This window comes from Budorcas taxicolor, chromosome 1, assembly GCF_023091745.1.
Source record: "Budorcas taxicolor isolate Tak-1 chromosome 1, Takin1.1, whole genome shotgun sequence".
NCBI lineage: Eukaryota > Metazoa > Chordata > Mammalia > Artiodactyla > Bovidae > Budorcas > Budorcas taxicolor.
In genome coordinates, this window is record NC_068910.1 from 172,381,413 (window position 1) to 172,401,534 (window position 20,122).

Here is a 20,122-nt window from a genome sequence, read left to right on the forward strand (position 1 = left end):
AGCATCTTGAATAACTATTGTGCACTGGGAGCACTGTGAAATTGACATTGATACAATTCACAGAACTTATTCAAATTTAATCAATTTTATATTCACTCATTTATGTGTGTATGTGTTTATAACACTATGCAGTATTTATCACACATGTAGCTTTATGCAGTGACCTCCACAATCAGGATACCTGTTAATCACCACAAGCCTCCCTTATGTGCCCCTTTTTAGCCACAGCCACCTCTTCCTCTTCCCAATCCTGTTCCTGCCAACTAGTAATCTGTTTTCCATTTCCATAATTTCTTCCCAGAATATTCCTGAATGCATCCATAAGTCATGTAATTTTTGAGAGTATTTATCACATAACATAATATCCTTGAGGTCTATTCATGTTGTGGTGTGTATTAATAGCACTGTTCAATTTTATTGTTGAATGCTGTGCTGTGCTTAGTTGCTCAGTCATGTCCAACTCTTTGCAACACCATAGACTACAGCCCACCAGGCTCCTCTGCCCATGTGATTCTCCAGGCAAGAATACCGGAGTGGGTTGCCATGCCCTCCTGCCAGGGATCTTCCCAACCCAGGGATCAAACCCAGGTCTCCCACACTGCAGGCAGATTCTTTACTGTGTTGTTCCATTTTATTGTTGAGTAGTATTCCACAGTATGGACATATCACAGTTTGTTTAACCAGTCTTCCATTGAAGAACATTTAGATTGTTTCCAATTTCTGACTATCATGAATAAAGCTGCTATGCACATTCATATATAGATGTCTGTATAAACACAACTTTTTCCTTCTCTAGGATAAATGTCAAAGAATGCAACTTCTGGGTCATATGATTGGTGCATTTTTAATTTTAGAAGAAACTGTTGAAACTGTCATCCAGAGTGACTGTGCTATTTTACATTCCCACCAGAGGTACAGGAGTTAGGCTATTTCTCTGCATCCTTGCCAATACTTTGTTTTTCCCATTAAATTTTTTTTGATATGTACTTGATTTTTTTTTTTAATTTACAGATTCTCCCTTTATCTCTCTCTTTTTCTAAAATATGTTTGTTGAAAAACTCAGGCAAGTTGAATTACAGAGTTTCCTAGTCTGGATTTCACTGGTTTATATGTTCATGATGAATTTGTGCATACAGTTGGATCCAGAGGCATCATCAGATTTTAGTTGGGCCCTCTAGGCATGCACTTGGGTGGCTGTGTTTCCTCTCATCAGGAGGTCATCATGGTCTGATGTATCTCTGATGATAGTAACCACTAAAGCTTAGTGCTTCGTCTGCTCAGTTGCTCAGTCATGTCTGACTCTTTGTGACTCCATGGACTGTAGCCCACCAGGCCCCTCTGTCCATCAGACTTTCCAGGCAAGAATACTGAAGTGGGTTGTCATTTCAATCTCCCCACCCAGGGACTGAACCCACATCTCCTACGTCTCTAGTGTTGGCAGGTGGATTCCTTATCACTGAGCCATCTGGTAAGACCCTAGTGCCTGCTTAGTCTATATCCATTAATTTTGGGGAGTGAGTTGCAAAATGATTCTGTGCTAATTAAATGATTTTATTGTATTTAATATATAAAATAATTTTATATAGAAACTTTCCCTTACTTACTATTTGCTTACCCACTAGTAGATTGATATAGGAGAGACAAGGTAAATTTTGATTATTTTAACAGTTTTCAAGATGAAGTGGTTCTCTGTCATCCTGCAAACGTGGCCAATTATTTTTCTAACTAGGAATTCATGAACTTAAATTTGTTTTCTCCTTATTATTAAATATTACATATTTTAATTTTTGTTGTGTTTCTTATTATTAAAACTCAAATTATTCCATTTTGGAGCATTGAGAATCCCCTTCAAACTGGCTCCTGTGTCCTTCTGATACAGCCTTGTAATCTCTGATAGCTTCCTGGCTGTTTGCTCTGACAAAATAATCCAGACTTATATATTTCCTGCCACAAACCAGGAATCAGCCATTTCTTCAAGAAGCCCTGGTTTCTTTTAGTGGGAAATGGTATTTTAATATCATCATCTGGGCAGTAGGAATGCTCATTATCACTGCACTGGTCATTATTTCAAGGACTTTTCAGTAGACAGAGATAGGATATATAATAAAATACCTCACGGGCTCCTACTGAGATTTCCAATTCAATTTCAGGACTGCAGAGTTTTAGCTTAACCTCTTTCATAAATATCTCTATTTCCATCTCTCACACTGAAGTCCTGGTCTCAAGGACATAGGAGATAATAGAATTAGAATCCTGCATAATTAGTCACTACATAATAACATTATACACAGAAGAACTTACAAATGTAATATTACTAATACCACTACCACTCACTACAGTTACCAAAAATAATTATATTTTTACATATGTCATCTTCATTTTGATCCCTCACTTCTTTAAATAGCTTTATTATATCTACATTGTTGCCTGTGGCCATTGTATACTATATTCTCCCTTTTTTTATCCTGACCTTAATCTTAATTACTCAGTGAGTTTATGTTTAATAAAGACCACCACGCCCTCAGCTTGCATCTCTCTAATCAATTTGGTTTTCAGAAGTTTTTTCTCTAGTAAATTTCTCTTAGAAACAAAATTCCCTACATTCTTATACGTCTGTAAGAGTTTGTACTGAAGAAGTTTAGCTCATGCCACACCAAAATGTGATGCTTGTTACATTGATTATTTTGAGCTGGAGGAAGTTGAAAAATAGCAAAAGTAGGGACAGGCTTTCTCTGAACTCCTCTTATCTGCTTAAAGACAGATCCTCCAAAAGGAAGCTGATTGTCACAAATCCCTTCCCTGGGAGGTTTATTGATCATCACAGAGAGCAGATGCAATGCCCACGCCACACACAACTTCGTCACAAACGACCACCTCTCCCAGCCAGTGTTCTAAGGGTCCATTCATCCTCCCTAAAAATCAATCCCCTCCCCTTCCCCTATTATGATGCTATAGAAACTCTCAAAGATCACTGCTTTTAGAGTATTTACTTTCCCTTGTGATACCCCTGTGTATGTCATATTAATAATAAATGTTGTTTATAGTAATGGTCATTTTTTTTTCCTGTTAATCTACCTGTTATCAGTTTATTCCAAGCCCCAGCTAACTAACTTGGAGGTAGAGGAAAGGCTTTTTCGTCCCCTACAGAGCCTTTTACACTTGGAAAATTTATTTCAAATACATAAACTCTTTGGCATACTTTTTTTTTTTTTACTTGAATCTCTTAAATATGTTACTCCATTTTCTTTGGACCTAATGAAAAATCTAAAGGTAATCTAACTTCTTTCCCTTGTAAATCACATGTTTTTCCTGCCTAGATATTCAATGGATATTTTTCTTTTTCGTTGAAAAAGTTCACTAGAACATATCTTGATATTTGACATTATGGATTGATAGCTTTGGGTACACAGGATTCTCTTTCAATATATAGTTACAAATAATTATTTCAGCAAAATTTCCTGATGAATTATAATTATGTTATTTGGTTTCCTTGATTTTATTTTCTTCTTTAGGGACTGAGTATGTTAGACCTTTCTTACATGTCCTAAGTATTTGTCATATTCTCTTAAGTCTTTTTTTCCCTCTTCCTTTTCTTTTGGATTTTAAGCATTTTTCTCTTTTTTACTTTTTTCTTTCTCTTATGGGACTGTGTACGTATTCATTCATGTGTCTTCTAGTTTCATGTTCAATTCTAAAATTGTTTCTCTCTTTATTTTCAATTCTTTCTTGGGCTCTGTCATCTCCCTGGCAGAGAGGCTGGATCTAGGATAAGCCCACCAGATTGGAAAGAATGAATAGAGGAGAAACTTCTCTTAATAGCCACTGTGGTCTGGCTTAAGGGACTGAGACAGCAGGGTTTTTTGTCATTTGGAAGAATCTGGACCAAATAGAAAGCTGACATGCATTCTATATTCATATCTCCATGAAGTCTGTGAGAAGAAGTCTGTGCCTTTTAAAGCCCCAGTGTTTGTCTCTACTTAGCAAAACTTGTTGCAATTTATAATCACTTCACTTTCTGTAGGAAAACTCTCAGACTCAATCACCTTCAGGCTTTTCCCTTCAGAATTCTAGGGCTGAGATACAATTTTAAGAACAACTTTTCAGAAAAGCATTACGTAATTCTTGAAGGTCTCTTGTTAAGCATCTGTGGTACTGGAGAAGGTGTCTGGAAGTTAATGGAGCATCTATCCTATATCAGGAACCTTACATTTATGACACAACCAAATTCTCCCCCACAAGCCTATGACACTATTTCAATCATCATCATTTTAAAGAGGAAGACGCTAACACTCTGAAAGGTTAAGTACTTGTCTAAGATTATACAGAAGGGTGGGCATTTGAACTCAGACATGTTCTCACTTCAAGACTATAAATAATGTCACATTCTGTTTGAAATTTGAAAGATACAAAAACAAAACCCAGGTGTTGTTGTTTCTGACTTCCTAATTTACCTGCTCTCTGCTGGATTATTCTAAATAACCTTTCAAATGTTGGCAACATGACTGTTATCCTCTCCATAACAGATTTTTCCTTTATATCATTTGGTCTTTCAAATCCTGAAAGAAATTGAAGGGTAGCACAATATGCTATCCTAAATATGCCTCTTTGACATTTTAATTATTGAGCTGAAAGCAGCTGAGATGAAGCAGATACACGAAAAGCTCTCTGACCTTTCCTACTTGCCTTAAAGCAAGACATAAATTTATAAAGGTCCCTCCCCTTCCCTCTTCACCAGGAAGGACAGGCGTTAATCTCCAGAGACAATTCTGAACCTTTATCAGTGCAGAGACCACCAGAGGAATCTACATAACACATCTTGCTGAAACTAGCACTTATCTATCATTAGTCCCATCATACATTTACTACTTTCACAGTTTGCTGCCCTAGAAACTCAAAGCTTCTTTCCTCTCTTGTGTGCTCTAAAAAATATACTGTTCTTTTGTTAAGATGCTATGAAACCCAAGTTCTAAGCACTCCTTTGAGTTACTCATTGCTGAGTGCTCCCACATGTCTATGTAATGCATATGTTAATCAGCTTCTGTTTGATATTCTCTCATTGTTACTCTGTCTTTTGTCAATCTAATAAAGGCACCCAAGTCTGAGAATCTAAAAGAAGCAGAGGAAAAAGATTTTTTTCCCTCCCCTACAAACCAAACATGTAAATGACAACTGCTAAGGAAGGAGTCTAGGAAAGAAATGGAAGCTTTAGTTCAGGACACAGAAGAACTTGGGCAAGTCACCTAAACTATCAACTTTATTTTCCAATATTGAAGATGAAAATAACAACCACCATAGTCAGCAGCCAGGATATGCAGCCCCAAATCTTAGTGTTCTAAACCCACAGAGTTAAAGTGTTTGCCTGTGTTCCATATTCAACACAGATCCACTGTTGAGCTGCTGTGTCTTTGTTGTGCTGAGATTGGGACCCAGGCCAATGGAGCAACCACCCTTTGATACCACCTGAAGTGTTTCCAGTTCAGCTGTTTCATGACTAGAAATAAGAGAGTGTATTTGTTTTCTGGGACTCCCAAAGCAAAATACTGTAGACTGGGTGGTTCAACCAACAAAAATTTATTTCCTCACAGTTCTGGAGGCTGGAAGTTCAAGATCAAGGTCCCAACAGGGTTGACTTCTCCTGAGACATCTCCTCTTGCTATGTCCTCACATGTACTTTTCTCTATGTATATACTTCCCTTTCTTTCTCCTTTTATAAGGACACTAGTCCTATTGGATTAGGGCCTCCACCCTAATGACCTCACTTAACCTCAATTATGTCGTTAAAGGGATTCCCAGGTGGTGCTATTGGTAAAGAACCTGACTGCCAATGCAGGAGACATAAGAGCTGTGGTTTCAATCCCTGGTCAGGAAGATGCCCTGAAGAAGGGAATATTACCCCCAAATATGCCACTTTGACATTTTAATTATTGAGCTGAAAGCAGCGGAGATGAAGCAGATACAAGAAAACCTCTCTGATTCTCCAGTATTCTTGCCTGGAGAATCCCATGGACAGAGAAGCCTGGTGGGCTACAGTCCATAGTAGTCCATAGGGTTACAAAGAGTTAGACACAATTGAAGTGATTTAGCATGCCCGCATACCTCTTTAAAGGCCCTATCTCCAAACACAGTCACCTAGGATGTCAGTACCAGAATTTTTTCAGGGGAGGAGGGTTGCAAAATTCAGACCAAAACAGAGACCATAGAGAACTATGCATTGACTTCAATCCCATAACCTTCTCCCATTTTTAAAAAATTTTATTTATTTATTTATTTTTTACTTTATTTTACTTTACAATACTGTATTGGTTTTGCCATACATCAACATGAATCCGCCACAGGTGTACAAAGAATGAAACTAGAACACTTTCTAACACCATACACAAAAATAAACTCAAAATGGATTAAAGATCTAAATGCAAGACCAGAAACTATAAAACTCCTCCCATTTTTAATCTGCTACAGAGGCTGCCTCTCAAAGTCTAATGTGAGAGTGAAAAAGGAAATATCGGGGAGCACATGTCATGGAAATCTGAGACATGCAAAGAATGAAACAGACCTGCTGTAGACTCACTGCTTGTCCATTAGGATTTATTCATGCCTCAACAGAGAAAAATTTCAAAAACCATAAAGGGCAGAGAGAAACCCGTCAAATTGCTCCAGAGATATTCCTGAGTGCAGAGGAAAGCATCCCATTTAACTAGGCTTCCACTTTCACTCATCCAGGGCCTCATCCCATGGGACCAACAACTGGAGAGTATTGCAGACTTGTATGTGAACTGGAAGTTATAAAGAAGTTGTTTTAGCTTAGACCGAAAGTCACTTCTCATATATAGAAATATGAGCAAGCCTATGTGTATATCCTGATGAGATCAGCCATTCTATTATGTCAGGGATACAAGCCAGTACAGTTTGAAAAAAAAAAAAAATTAAAGCCTCTAGCAAAGGAGAGACCCTTAATGCTTTATTGGAAAAACCTTGTGATCCTTTTGAAAGATCTGGAGTTGACTCTTTCTCTTTCTCAAATAACCTTTTTGAAGTTTGCTCATTGATGACACAAAATTTACCTCTGCCTCCTCTGTTAAGCACCAGATAGTCTTGTCTCTCTTATACATCTAGAGATGGTCCTCTTTTTTAACTACAGGTCAGAGGATGTGGGGTCCTAGTCTAGTCTCCTGTATAGAAGGCCAGTAACTTTGATATGTACTGAACTGAGATAGGATAGTCCCAAGCTTCTAACTGGGAAGACTTTTCCTCCATCCTTCCTGCAACACAATTCTCTTTAAAAGTAGTTTATTTTCACATTGTAAGTTTGAATAAAAAAATCTAAGTCTTTGGATTTATTTTCTACAATGCTCTCAACCGGATGTCCTTTGGCTACTCATGCTTTTCTCAGATATCATTCATAGTCGTCATAGACAGAATAATGGTCCCCACCCTGAATGATGTTCCTGGAATCTGTGTTCCCTTATGTAGCAAAAGGGACAGTACAGATGTGATTAAGAGTCTTGAGATGGGGGGGTTATTGCAGATTATCCAGGTATGTGCTCAGTTACTCAGTAGTGTCTGTTTGTGACCCATGGACTGTAGCCTGCCAAGCTCCTCTGTCCATGGAATTTTCCAGGCAAGAATACTGGAGTGTATTGCCATTTCCTCCCCTCGGGGATCTTCCCAACCCAGGGATCAAACCCGAGTCTCCTACATCTCTTGCATTAGCAGGCGAATTCTTTACCACTGAACCATCTGGGAAGACCAATTATACAGATAGGCTAATGTAATCACATGCATCTTTATAGGAAGGAAATAGAGTCAGAGTGAGAATAGAGATTTGATGATGCTCTGCTGCTGGCACTGAAGATTGAGGAAGGGGCCAGGAGACAAGGAACACTGACAGTCTCTAGAAGGAGGGGGCAGGTTCTCCTTGAGAGCTTCTAGAAGGAATGCAGGCTTCTGTACACTTGATTGTAGCTCAGTAAAACCCACTTATTTCAGACTTCTGATAGACAAGATAATAAATTTGTGTTGTTTAAGCCACTAAGTTTAAAATTATTCATTACAACAGCAATGGAAAACTAATAAAAAGTTTCAATCCATACAACTCTGAAATAAAGTTTGAAATAGAAAATTTTGCCTACTTTTTTTATTTACCCCACTGACAATATAAACAGTTCTGAGACTTTGAACTCTCAAACACTTTTCCCCATGCCAGATCACCTAGGGATTTTCAAGTGGTCCAGTTAAGCCACAGGTAGATTCTGACACTACTTCTTGTCCTCTCTTCTTATACAAAAGACAAAGACAAGCTGATTCAAAAGCTTATGACACAGTATTACATATTTACATTTCTGACCACTCCTGAGTCATCCCATTGACTGACTTGTCATCATCTTGCATCTTGTGTATTTAAACTTCTGATAATATGTTATCTTTCTCTCCATCTCACCTCCCCACTCTCTTTCTCACACACACAGAAACACACATACATACACACCATTTCTCTTTGGGGAAATGTGATTATTACCATCTCAATAATTCAGCATACTCACTTAGAGCACACCTAAGTGAAAGCCACACTTATGGTGCCTCTCGGCATCTGTAACTCTGTACTAGTTCAACTATACCTGTTTATTCAGCTATTCATTAAGAACTCAGAATCCAGAGCCAGATTACCTGGGTTCAAATCCCAGTAACTCTTCTTGCTAGCTATATGAACTGAAATATTCAAGTTAATTAACCTTTTTGCTTTGTCGTGTTTAAAATGGTAATAATAGCAAAAACTACCATATAGGGTTGTTTTTAAGACTTACATGTATTGATTATATAAAGTACTTGGAACAGTGACTGCCACCAAAGCTGCACTAGGAAAGAGGGCACAGCCCTTGTCATCAGAGTTTTCTAGCAGGAGATTCAAGTAAGAAAAGAGGCCAGTGTGACTGAGGGTTCATGCTTCAACACACAGGCTCTGGAAGTATTTAGGGGGATGCAGAACCTAGGGTGAAGGGGCAGTTAAGAAAGGCTACTTGAGGAAGGAAATCCCTCAGCTAGGGTCTGGAAAGGAGGTGGACAAGTAAATGGAGGAATTAAGGGAAGAGGCTGTGATTTGGGACAGGCGGACAAAAGAGAAGACAAGAGGGCAGTGGGAATTAAGCATTCCTGCAGCAAGGACAGACTGTGTCCAGAAAGGACAGTATCTTGGGTTAAAAGTTACTCTCTTTCAATTCACTGGAACCCAGAAAGTTGAACCTGCTTTTAGTACAATACGCAAATTCAAGATCATTGTTCCTAAGTAACAGAGATTGAGAGAGAATTCATGCTCTGGATTCTTACATGACAGAAATTATACATCTCATAAACTTTTAAGCCACCATGATGCAATTCAGCCAAGCATGTCATAAATGCTCAGCAAACACAAAAGATATTTTATTTTTCTAAAGAAAAGTGTCTTGGAGGACCACCTTGAAATCTAGATGACAACTCAATCATCCGACAATAAAGAAAGCACAATTTAGTGTTATTTATGAGAGTTCCACTGAGCAAAATTTCTAGAGGTTTTCAACCCTGGTTGGATACTAGAATTACCTGGAGAAGGGCATTTCCCTGGTGGCTCAGAGGTAAATAATCTGCCTGCCAATGCAAGAAACACAGGTTTGATTCCTTATCTGGGAAGATCCCATATGCCTGGGACAACTAAGCCCGCAGGCCACAGCTATTGAGTCTGTGCTCTAGAGTCAGTGAGCCTCGACTACTGAAGTTTGTGTACGGAGCCTGTGCTCCAAAACAAGGGAAGCCACTGCAATGAAGAGCCTGTGCATGGCAACTAGGCAACTAAAGAGTAACACCCTGTCCCCACAACTAGAGAAGCCCACACAGCAACAGAGACCCAGCACAGCCAAAAGTAAATGAATAAAATTATATATACATGTAAAGAATTGCCTAGCGAGTTTTTGAAAATTACCTATTTCCAAGCCTCATCTCAAACCAATTAAAACTGAGTGTCTATGGATGGAAACAGTTCACTGATACGTTTTCAAACCTTCTAGGTGATGGTTAAATGCAGTCAGGGATGAAAATTACTGGCTTAGCACTCTCTGTAAGATTCTAGAGTTTTGAAATATTCCAAACTTTTCTAATAAGTGATCTATTCCAATTCAGATAACTATTTCAACCCAAATTTGTTAGGCAAAAAAGGGAGAGATAATCGAGTTCTTAAACTGGTAAAATGGTAACTATTAATTCAATGATTAAATTGATATTGCTATTTGGATTATCTATTTACCTTCACATATACTCACAGTCAAGTTACTGACTGCTATTTTTTCCAAGTCATTTTATTTTGGTTTTAAAGATAACTTTAGGGGCTGTTTGGATAACACCCCTCTGACATTTTATTGTATTGCTTAAATGAATGCACCATTGATGGGAAATGGACTGAGTGCATGTAAGCACTCATTTATTTTCAGGAAAAAAAATCATATATGTCAGTCAAGAAACAAGTCATGGACTGCAGAAAAAATGTCCTGCTGAACAGAAAATTAGGCAATGGGCAGGAAACAAAGGGCACCATAATGGAAATCTTTCAAGCTTGAATTAGGTTACTGACTAATGAGGATCCTGCAGGGAACAGCGATAAGGGGGCTGGATGTTTATTAAAGAACTATTCATGCAAATTACCTGACTGATGGTATTGCTGGCAAGGCCCCTAAAATCCCCGTGATAAGGCAGGACCTAAAGGGCAGCAGCCATTAAGCAATTCAGATGCAGAAGCATCTGAAAAGAAAGTAATTAGGAATTTTCTTTACATGTATTAAAGGAGGAGAACTAGCATTATTTATTAATAGGAAGATACTTTGGCAAAAATGCCTTAAATTACACCTGGTTGACAACTGAAAAAGAGGGATCTTTTATTTGATGTTCACTCATAACAATTTGATGCATTGCTGTCACAGGACACCTGTGCAGCGAAGATGCCCATGAATGCCTGAACTCACGGAGCAAGCAGGGGCTTCCCCAGTGGTGCTAGTGGTAAAGAACCTGCCTGCCAATGCAGGAGACATAAGAGATGCAGGTTTGATCCCTGGGTCAGGAAGATCTCCTAGAGGAGGTCATGGCAACCCACTCCAGTATTCTTTCTTAATACATGCATGCACATGGAGAGAAAGAGTGGGGCGGAGGACAGAGGCTTCCCAGTTCCTTTTCTGAGTCATATATATGACATGAATATATATGTGTGTGTGTGTGTTTCACTCTCTCTCAAAATCTCTCCCTCTTTAATGGAAGGGAGAAAATCCTTCAGAATCTATATGAAACACATTTATTCATTCCATCTGTAGTTAGTGCGTTATTTCTAAGAAATGTAAGATGTTCTAGAACCTGGATGTGTGACTTGAACCCAACCCCTATTCCTGAGAGAAATCTGAAACACAAGACAAATAATTACAGCTAACTGTAGGGGGAAATTGGGCTTCAGCGGAAAACTACACGTTGTCTAATCCAGCACACCCTCTAGTTTATCTGCTCTAGCTGTTCATTGCCTTTGAGGTATTTCACAACTCTGTAAATTGTAGATAACTGACAACAATGCAAAATAACTCCCACCTGCAGACTCTGTCCTGTCCAGGAGAGGTTTAGTGGACCTCTCTGCTCTATAGAAGCCAAGTTTACCTCCATTTCATTTGCACATCCATATTTCAATATTCCTGTTTTATAATGAGTGTTTTTCAACTTTGCTAGTTTTCTCATTAATGAATTAAATAAAATCATTAACATGTTCATTTGGAGATTGGAATGAGGGCTATTTTAACTTCTTTTGAAGTAATTTTTTTTTTAATTTTTATTTTTACTTTATTTTACTTTACAATACTGTATTGGTTTTGCCATACATTGACATGAATCCACCACTGAAAAGGGATAGCAATACCTTCTCTGACTCCAAACACATGGATCAGCTGAACAGACTTTTTTTTAAAAAATTGTAGGTTCATAGCCAAGCTCAAAACCAAGAAAGGAAAAGCTCTGGTTATCAGCAACAAAGAAGGAAAAAACAGCCAAATCTACAGGCCAGAGGAGAAATTGTGCTGCTCCCAGAGAAACTGGGCTAGTGCCTGCCTCGCAGGTGGGTTTTTATGTTTGTGAATGCACAGGACCTGCTGATAAGGTGAAAAAGGCCTCATCTATGGGCTGGGAGCCAGAAAGAAGGTTTGGTGTATGTGAATGAGTGAGGGGAGATCATTGCCAGCAGCCTGCCCTTGGCCACATGGTGAAATTGAGACATCACTGACAGATGAGGACCTAAAACCTGTGCTACATAAGTGAGAGGCTTGAATTTGAAACACCCATTTGATCAAAAACATCAAGCCAAGAAACTAAGCTTAAGAATCATGCAGAACCAGTGAATCCTGTGAAGATCCTAATAGGAAGATCTTGAAATAGTTCAAGCAAAAATATGTTGAGGAGTGAACTAGGTCAATGGCAGTGAGGATCCAGAGAATGTGGGATACAGATAAGAGAACTCCAGGAGGCCGAACAGCTAGCACCAGCCCCAGATCAAATCAAGGAGAGAGAGAGTTGACTATAATAATTCCCAAGTTTTTTACTCCATTAACAAGTGTCATTAATAAGAGAGTAAAATGATAGGCTCAGGTGGGTGAGGTGATCGTAAGTCCAGTGCTGTGTTCTGGTCATTCTGAGTTTAAGGTCTAGATTGATATGCCCAGAAGGCAGGTCAGCAACTCAAAGAACAGTCGAGGATACAGACAGACATTTAGGAATCAGCAGGTAGTAATAGGAAAGAAAAATAAAAGCTATGACAAACCAAGACAGCATATTAAAAAGCATGGACATCACTTTGCTGACAAAGGTCCATATAGAAAAAGCTATGGTTTTTCCAATAGTCTTGTATGGATGTGAGAGTTGGCCCATAAAGAAGGCTGAGTGCCAAAGAACTGATGCTTTCAAACTGTGGTGTTGGAAAAGACTCTTGAGAGTCCCTTGGACTGCAAGGAGATTCTAAAAGGAATCGATCCTGAATATTCATTGGAAGGACTGATGCTGAAGCTCCAATACTTTGGTCCCCTGATTCGAAGAACCAACTCACTGGCAAAGACCCTCATTCTGGGAAAGAACGTGGGCAGGAGGATGAGATGGTTAAATGGCATCACCAACTCAATGAACATGAGTTTGAGCAAACTCCAGGAGATAGTGAAGGACAGGGGAGCCTGGTGTGCTGCAGTCCATGGGGTTGCAAAGAGTTGGATATGACTGAGTGAATGAACAACAACAACAAATAGCAAGGAAGGGATTCCCCAGGAAAAGCGTGTCAAGTGAGAATCAAAGAACAAAAGTGGCTCTTAGGAACATAAACATTTAAAGAATGAGTTGAAGAAGAGAAGCCCACAGAATAGATGGAACATCCCAAGCTAGTAAAATAGGAAGAGGAAATGGAGGTCACAGAAACCAAGTTAGGAGTTTGCCAAAAACAAGGTTAAAAGTAATCAAGAAGATCAGAACTGAAAACTGGCTTTCATAGGTGGGAGACTGTGGCAACAGCCAAGTTTATTCCTTTGGTCTAATGGTATGTTGTGGGCAAGTGCAGATTTCAGTAGTTGAAGGGTAAATTCTTTCCAGAGCCTTCTGCCACTAAAGTAGGCTTAGCTTCTCCCTAAAACACTATGACTCCCTAAGAAATCTCCCACATGGAACCAATGTAGATGTCCATTGGTAGATAAGTGGATAAGGAAATTGTGGTACACATACACAACAGAATATTACTCAGCTATAAAAAGGAACTCAGTTCTAATGAGGTTGATGAGGCTAGAGCCTATTATACGGAGTGAAGTAAATCAGAAAGAGAAAGACAAATATCATATATTAATACATATATATGGAATCTAGAAAGATAATACCAATGATTTTATGTTCAGGGCAGCAGAGGAGACATAAAGAATAGACTTTTGGACACAGTGGGAGAAGAGGGTGGGATGATTTGAGAGAATAGCATTGACACATGCGCTACCAAATGTCAGCTCAAGTTTAATGTATGAAGCAGGACACCCAAAGCCAGTGCTCTGCGACAACCTGGAGGGATAGAGTGGGGAGGGATGTGGGATGTGGGGGTCAGGATGGAAGGGACACATGTATATCTATGGCCGATTCATGTTGATGTATGGCAAAAATTGCAAAGCAATTATCCTCCAATCAAAGTAAATAAATAAATTTTTAAAATGAATTTTCAACTCCCTAAGAAATCCCTTTCAAAGACCTGGAGAGGTGAATCGCCAGCATTCATTCTTTGATTCATTCAACAAATATTTATTGAGCAACAAGTACCAAGAAGAATTCTGCTAGGCAGTGAGATGTAAAAAGTTATAAGACCTAATATTTGGTGGAAGGAGTTTAAACTGAATTGGAATCCAAAAGTCTGTTCTATACATCTGTGTCTCTTTTGCTGTCTTGCATATAGGGCAAAATAAAAATAAATAAATAAATAAATGATTGTATACCTGAGCGCCGAAGAATTGATGCTTTTGAACTGTGGTGTTGGAGAAGACTCTCGAGAGTCCCTTGGACTGCAAGGAGATCCAACCAGTCCATTCTGAAGGAGATCAACCCTGGGATTTCTTTGGAAGGAATGATGCTGAAGCTGAAGCTCCAGTACTTTGGCCTCCTCATGCGAAGAGTTGACTCATTGGAAAAGACTCTGATGCTGGAAGGGATTGGGGGCAGGAGGAGAAGGGGATGATCGAGGATGAGATGGCTGGATGGCATCACGGACTCGATGGACGTGAATCTGAGTGAACTCCGAGAGTTGGTGATGGACAGGGAGGCCTGGCATGCTGCGATTCATGGGGTTGCAAACAGTTGGACACGACTGAGTGACTGAACTGAACTGAACTGAACTGATACAAAAAAAAATAAATAAACTGAGTTGGAAAATAAAATAAATGTATACAGCATAGGACAAGCTGTTACAGTGTCTAATGGGAGGATTCCCTATGATTGCCTGGAAGTGAAGTCAGGAAGTACTCTCAAGAGGAAATAATTTCATGAGCTGAATTTTAAATATTAACAGCTAACATTTACGTAGTGCTCCTCAGAAGCCAAGTTTCATTCTAAATACTAAACATTTAATTCACTTCATCTTCACAAGAACCCCAAAGGGTAAGCACTATCATGACCCACGTTTTACAGATGAGGAAGATGAGGAAGTTAATACAGATATTAACTTGCCTAGGATCACACAGCTGGAAAGTGATAATGCTAGTTCTCTGCTTCCACAGTTAGTGATTAAAACCACTATACTACATTGCCTTTGGAGGCTTCCCTGGTGGCTCAGACGGTAAAGAATCTACCCACAATGCAGGTTTGGAAGATCCTCTGGAGAAGGGAATGGATACCCATTCCAATATTCAGATGAGCCTGGCAGGCTACTGTCCAGGGGGTCACAAAGAGCTGGACACCACTGAGGAACTAACACTTTCACTTTTCACATTGCCTTTCAAAAGATAGCTCAGAATTTGTTCAGTGGATGAGATGGGAGTGGTTGTTCCTAATCTAAGAAAGAGTATGCATGAAGACAAAGAAACATGAGGGAACATGCACAGTTACACTGGGCTTCACACACGACTACACTGGGGTATGTCATCTTAGTTTTGTGCTCAGTAGCTCAGTTGTGTCCAATTCCTTGTGACCCCATGGGCTGTAGCCCACCAGGCTCCTCTGTCCATGGAATTTTCCAGGCAAGAATACTGAAGTGGATTGCCATTTAGCACTCCAGGGCATCTTAGTCTTACCTGCTGTCTAATTCAGGTTGTGCTTTTATTTTAAATCTGATTTATTCTCTCTATAGTTATACACTCTTCTACTGAATCTCAGCTGACTTTACCCACACAGTTCAACACTAGAACTTCTCTGCCTCCTTCAACTCTTTCCACTGTCTTCACTACCATGCTGTAGGATTCAACTCTAACTGTGACAATTTTCACATCTCAATCTCAATCTCTTTTCTGTCTAGATTGCATGTCACCACTCTGACATTCCTTCTAAAACCGTTAAGCAAAGAAATAGAAACTTGATGATCCACACCAGTGCTTTCCTTCTAAACTTCTCATTGGCCTGCTCAACCAGTGAAAAGAGTTGCAATTTATTGCCATTTAAACAGATGCATAACTCCTTCACTGGTTATTCAATATTTGTAACTCACAACTGACAATAAAGCTGTCAATTGCCATTCTTACTAATAGAATGACCTTAATGTCCATTTATGTCAAACTACAAATAATATTTCAGATTTTTAACTCTGTTCTGTGTGGGCAAAACTTGCCCCTCATCTAAAGGATAATCAGTGGGACACGCTGATAGATGGGAGGGAGGAGCTCCATTGCTGAGAGCTTAATGCCCAATGCTGGGCAATAGGCTTAAGCTAGAGGTATCCTAGGAAAACCAGGACATATGGTCATCTTCATTATTTGAATAGCCTCCTTCTTTTCTTTAAAATTTTTATAAAATAGTATTCAGATTGAACAGAGTAATTGCAAGCAAAAGATTTAAATTTGGAGGAATGAACTTAAAACCCACCGTTCCTCAAATTCTACATCTGCTTTTCCTCATCTACACAATTTTTGTTCATTCGCTCAGTCGTATCTGACTCTTTCCGACCCCACAGACTTCAGCATGCCAGGCTTCCCCGTCCTTTACCATCTCCCAGAGATTGCTCAAACTCATGTCCATTGAGTTGGTGATGCCATCCAATCATCTCATCCTCTGTCAACCCTTTCTCCTCCTGCTTTCAATTTCTCCCAGCATCAGGGTCTTTTCTAATGAGTCAGCTCTTCACATCAGGTGGCCAAAATATTAGAGCTTCAGCATCAGTCCTTCCAGTGAATGTTCAGGACTTATTTCCTTTAGGATTGACTGGTTTGGTCTCCTTTCTGCCCAAAGGGCTCTCAAGAGTCTTCTTCAACACAGTTAAAAAATCATCAGTTCTTTAGCACTCAGCTTTCTGTATGGTCTCACTCTCACACCCATACATGACTATTGGAAAAACCATAGCTTTGACTAGATGGAACTTTGTCGGCAAAGTAACGTCTCTGCTTTTTAATACACTGTCTAGGTTGGTCACAGCTTTTCTTTCAAGGAGCAAGCATCTTTTAATTTAATGGCTGCAGTCACCATATGCAGTGATTTTGGAGGCCCAAAAAATAAAGTCTTTCACTGTTTCCATTGGTTCCCCATCTACTTTCCATGAAGTGATGGGACCCAACACCATGATCTTAGCTTTTGAATGTTGAGTTTTAAGCCAGTTTTTTCACTCTAGCCTTTGACCTTCATCAAGAGGCTTTTTAGTTCCTCTTCACTTTCTGCCATAAGGGTGGGGTCATCTGCATATCTGAGGTTATTGATATTTCTCCCAGCAATCTTGATTCCAGCTTGTGCTTCATCCAGCCCGGCATTTTGCATGATGTACTCTGTGCATAAGCTAAATAAGCAGGGTGACAAATATAGCCTTGACGTGCTCCTTTCCCTAATGGCATATCTCACATATTTGACACCCACGGTGAATCATTTTTTAATACCCCACCCAATATAATAAAATATAATTTCAGAAAAAAAATTCACTGATCAGCAATAATCCTATTTTCTTGCTCTGTTCTTCATTCTTTAAACAATTAATAATTTTAAAATAATTCATTGCAATTTTAAAGATATTTAAATTCAGTAAAATACTTCATGTATGAAACAAAATTTGCATTTACCATAGAAAAATAGTACACCTTGTGATGTGCACTCTATTTCACTGTTTCAAAACTCAGTCCCAAATAAAATTTCAAAGTATTTTCAAAGTGACAGAATTGAAGTAACTCCAATTATTTCTTCATCTTTAGAATCCATGAACTATCCCTGATTTTTACGAATCAGCCCCTTACACACAGGAATATGTAGTCCCAGGTACTGAAAACATGAGCAGTCCCAAAGAAACATCAAACAATACCTGACCCTAGACACTGACTCCCAAAACAACCATGTGTAGTTGGCTCTCCCTGTCAGGTAGACAGCATAGACTTCTATGTAGAATACATTGTTCATTAAAGTCTAAGTAATAAAAACATGCTCATTTTAAGCTTCATGTATATAATATTAAAACTCATAAGTATTTCAGCAATTAGTTAAAACATAGTAATGATAGACTTTTGAGGAGGAGACAGACAAAATCATTTTATCAGACAAAATCATTTCTAATTGTTGGCCCATGGTGTTAACAAAGAGCAGACTGACTTTTAGTAGCTTTTGTTATTTTGTTCCCTATAGCCTATTAGACTTCCCTGGTGGCTCAGATGGTAAAGCGTCTGCCTACAATGCCTGAGACCCGGGTTCAATCCCTGGGTCGGGAAGATCTCCTGGAGAAGGAAATGGCAACCCACTCCAGTATTCTTGCCTGGAAAATCCCATGGATGGTGGAACCTGGTAGGCTACAGTCCATGGGGATGCAAAGAGTCGGACATGACTGAGCAACTTCACTTCACTTCACATCACATAGCCTGTGAGCCTCTCACTGTCTGCACTGGGCAGACCACACCCACGGTCCCACTCCTGGCCAGGTACAGCTTTCTCACGACCATGGCCCCTGCAGCTCACTCAACCACTCCTTCTCCTGAGCTCTGGCTTCACTTCTCCTTAGCTGTGTCAGTTTATTTTGGTGTGCCTGGTATCTGTCTTTACCAGTAAGATGACCCAGAACATAATAACATAACTTTTTTTTAATGTTGAGGCATTGCTCTGACAGCTAGAATATAAACTTCCCAAGGAGGGAGGTAGATTTATTCTCATCCTCAGAGTGGGAATTCACAAGTCTTCACTTCTGTGATTTGTTTAATGGTCACTGCCAAGATACGCCCCATCCCTCCAGCTTTCATAGTACAAATCTAGGTTAGTATGGAACAGTTTCATCCAAGTCCATCCCTGACTACAGCAAAGATAGTTTATTAGTTACCTGGAGCTGCCATAATGAATGATCACAGACTTGGTGGCTTAAAACAACAGAAATTTATTCTTTCACAATTCTGGAGACCAAAAGGCCAAAGTCAAGGTGTTGTTAGGGTAACACACTCCCTGAAGGCTCAAGGGGGGAGTTTTCCCTTACCTCTTCCAACTTCTGATGGTACTAGGCTTGCATCTGTGTAACTGTATCCAAGCAGGACTCTATGGGGTCTTTCCAGGACAGACTCCTCTCCCATATCCTTTGTTTTGGCTCCTCTCTGAAATATCTGGATAACCATATCTGATGCCCGTTTCCTGAGTTATTTTACAGATGCTAACTCCCACCATGGGGAAACAGTATCAGACATTATTTTTGGGGGGCTCCAAAATCACTGTAGATTGTGATTGCAGCCATGAAACTGAAAGATGCTTACTCCTTGGAAGGAAAGTTATGACCAAGCTAGACAGCATATTGAAAAGCAGAGACATTACTTTGCCAACAAAGGTCCATCTAATCAAGGTTATGGTTTTTCCAGTGGTCATGTATGGATGTGAAAGTTGGACTGTGAATAAAGATGAGCATCGAAGAATTGATGCTTTTGAAGTGTGGTGTTGGAGAAGACTCTTGAGAGTCCCTTGGACTGCAAGGAGATCCAGCCAGTCCATTCTAAAGGAGATCAGTCCTGGGTGTTCTTTAGAAGGACTGATTCTAAAGCTGAAACTCCAAAACTTTGGCCTTCTCATGCGAAGAGTTAACTCATTGGAAAAGACTCTGATGCTGGGAGGGATTGAGGGCAGGAGGAGAAGGGGATGACAGAGGACGAGATTGCTGGATGACATCACCGACTCAATGGACATGAGTTTGGGTAGGCTCCAGGAGTTGGTGTTGGACAGGGAGGCCTGGCATGCTGAGGTTCATGGGGTTGCAAAGAATCGGACATGACTGAGTGACTGAACTGAACTGAACTCCCATCATACACCAAATAGAAGAAATTAACCACCTGATGCCTAGGAACACAAAGCCCCCCAGAACTACTAGTGCCTAAGGACTGACAATGTTAACCTCTGTGACACCACACTATTATCTCAGCTATCAACAAATCAGAGAACTGTGCATGAGCAGGTCACATACCCTGGGACTCCCCCCTCTCTCACC

At 39.7% G+C, this 20,122-nt stretch overlaps 1 protein-coding gene across 1 annotated transcript in view; it reads right to left on the bottom strand.

Annotated features, from left to right (window-relative positions):
• Window positions 1-18,608, bottom strand: part of IQCJ (IQ motif containing J) — a 61,879-nt gene extending 43,271 nt beyond the window's left edge. Inside the window, 1 exon segment of the mRNA XM_052645443.1 lies at window positions 18,543-18,608. Coding sequence (XP_052501403.1) covers window positions 18,543-18,608 — 66 coding nt within the window.
• Window positions 18,609-20,122: the final 1,514 nt, after the last annotated feature.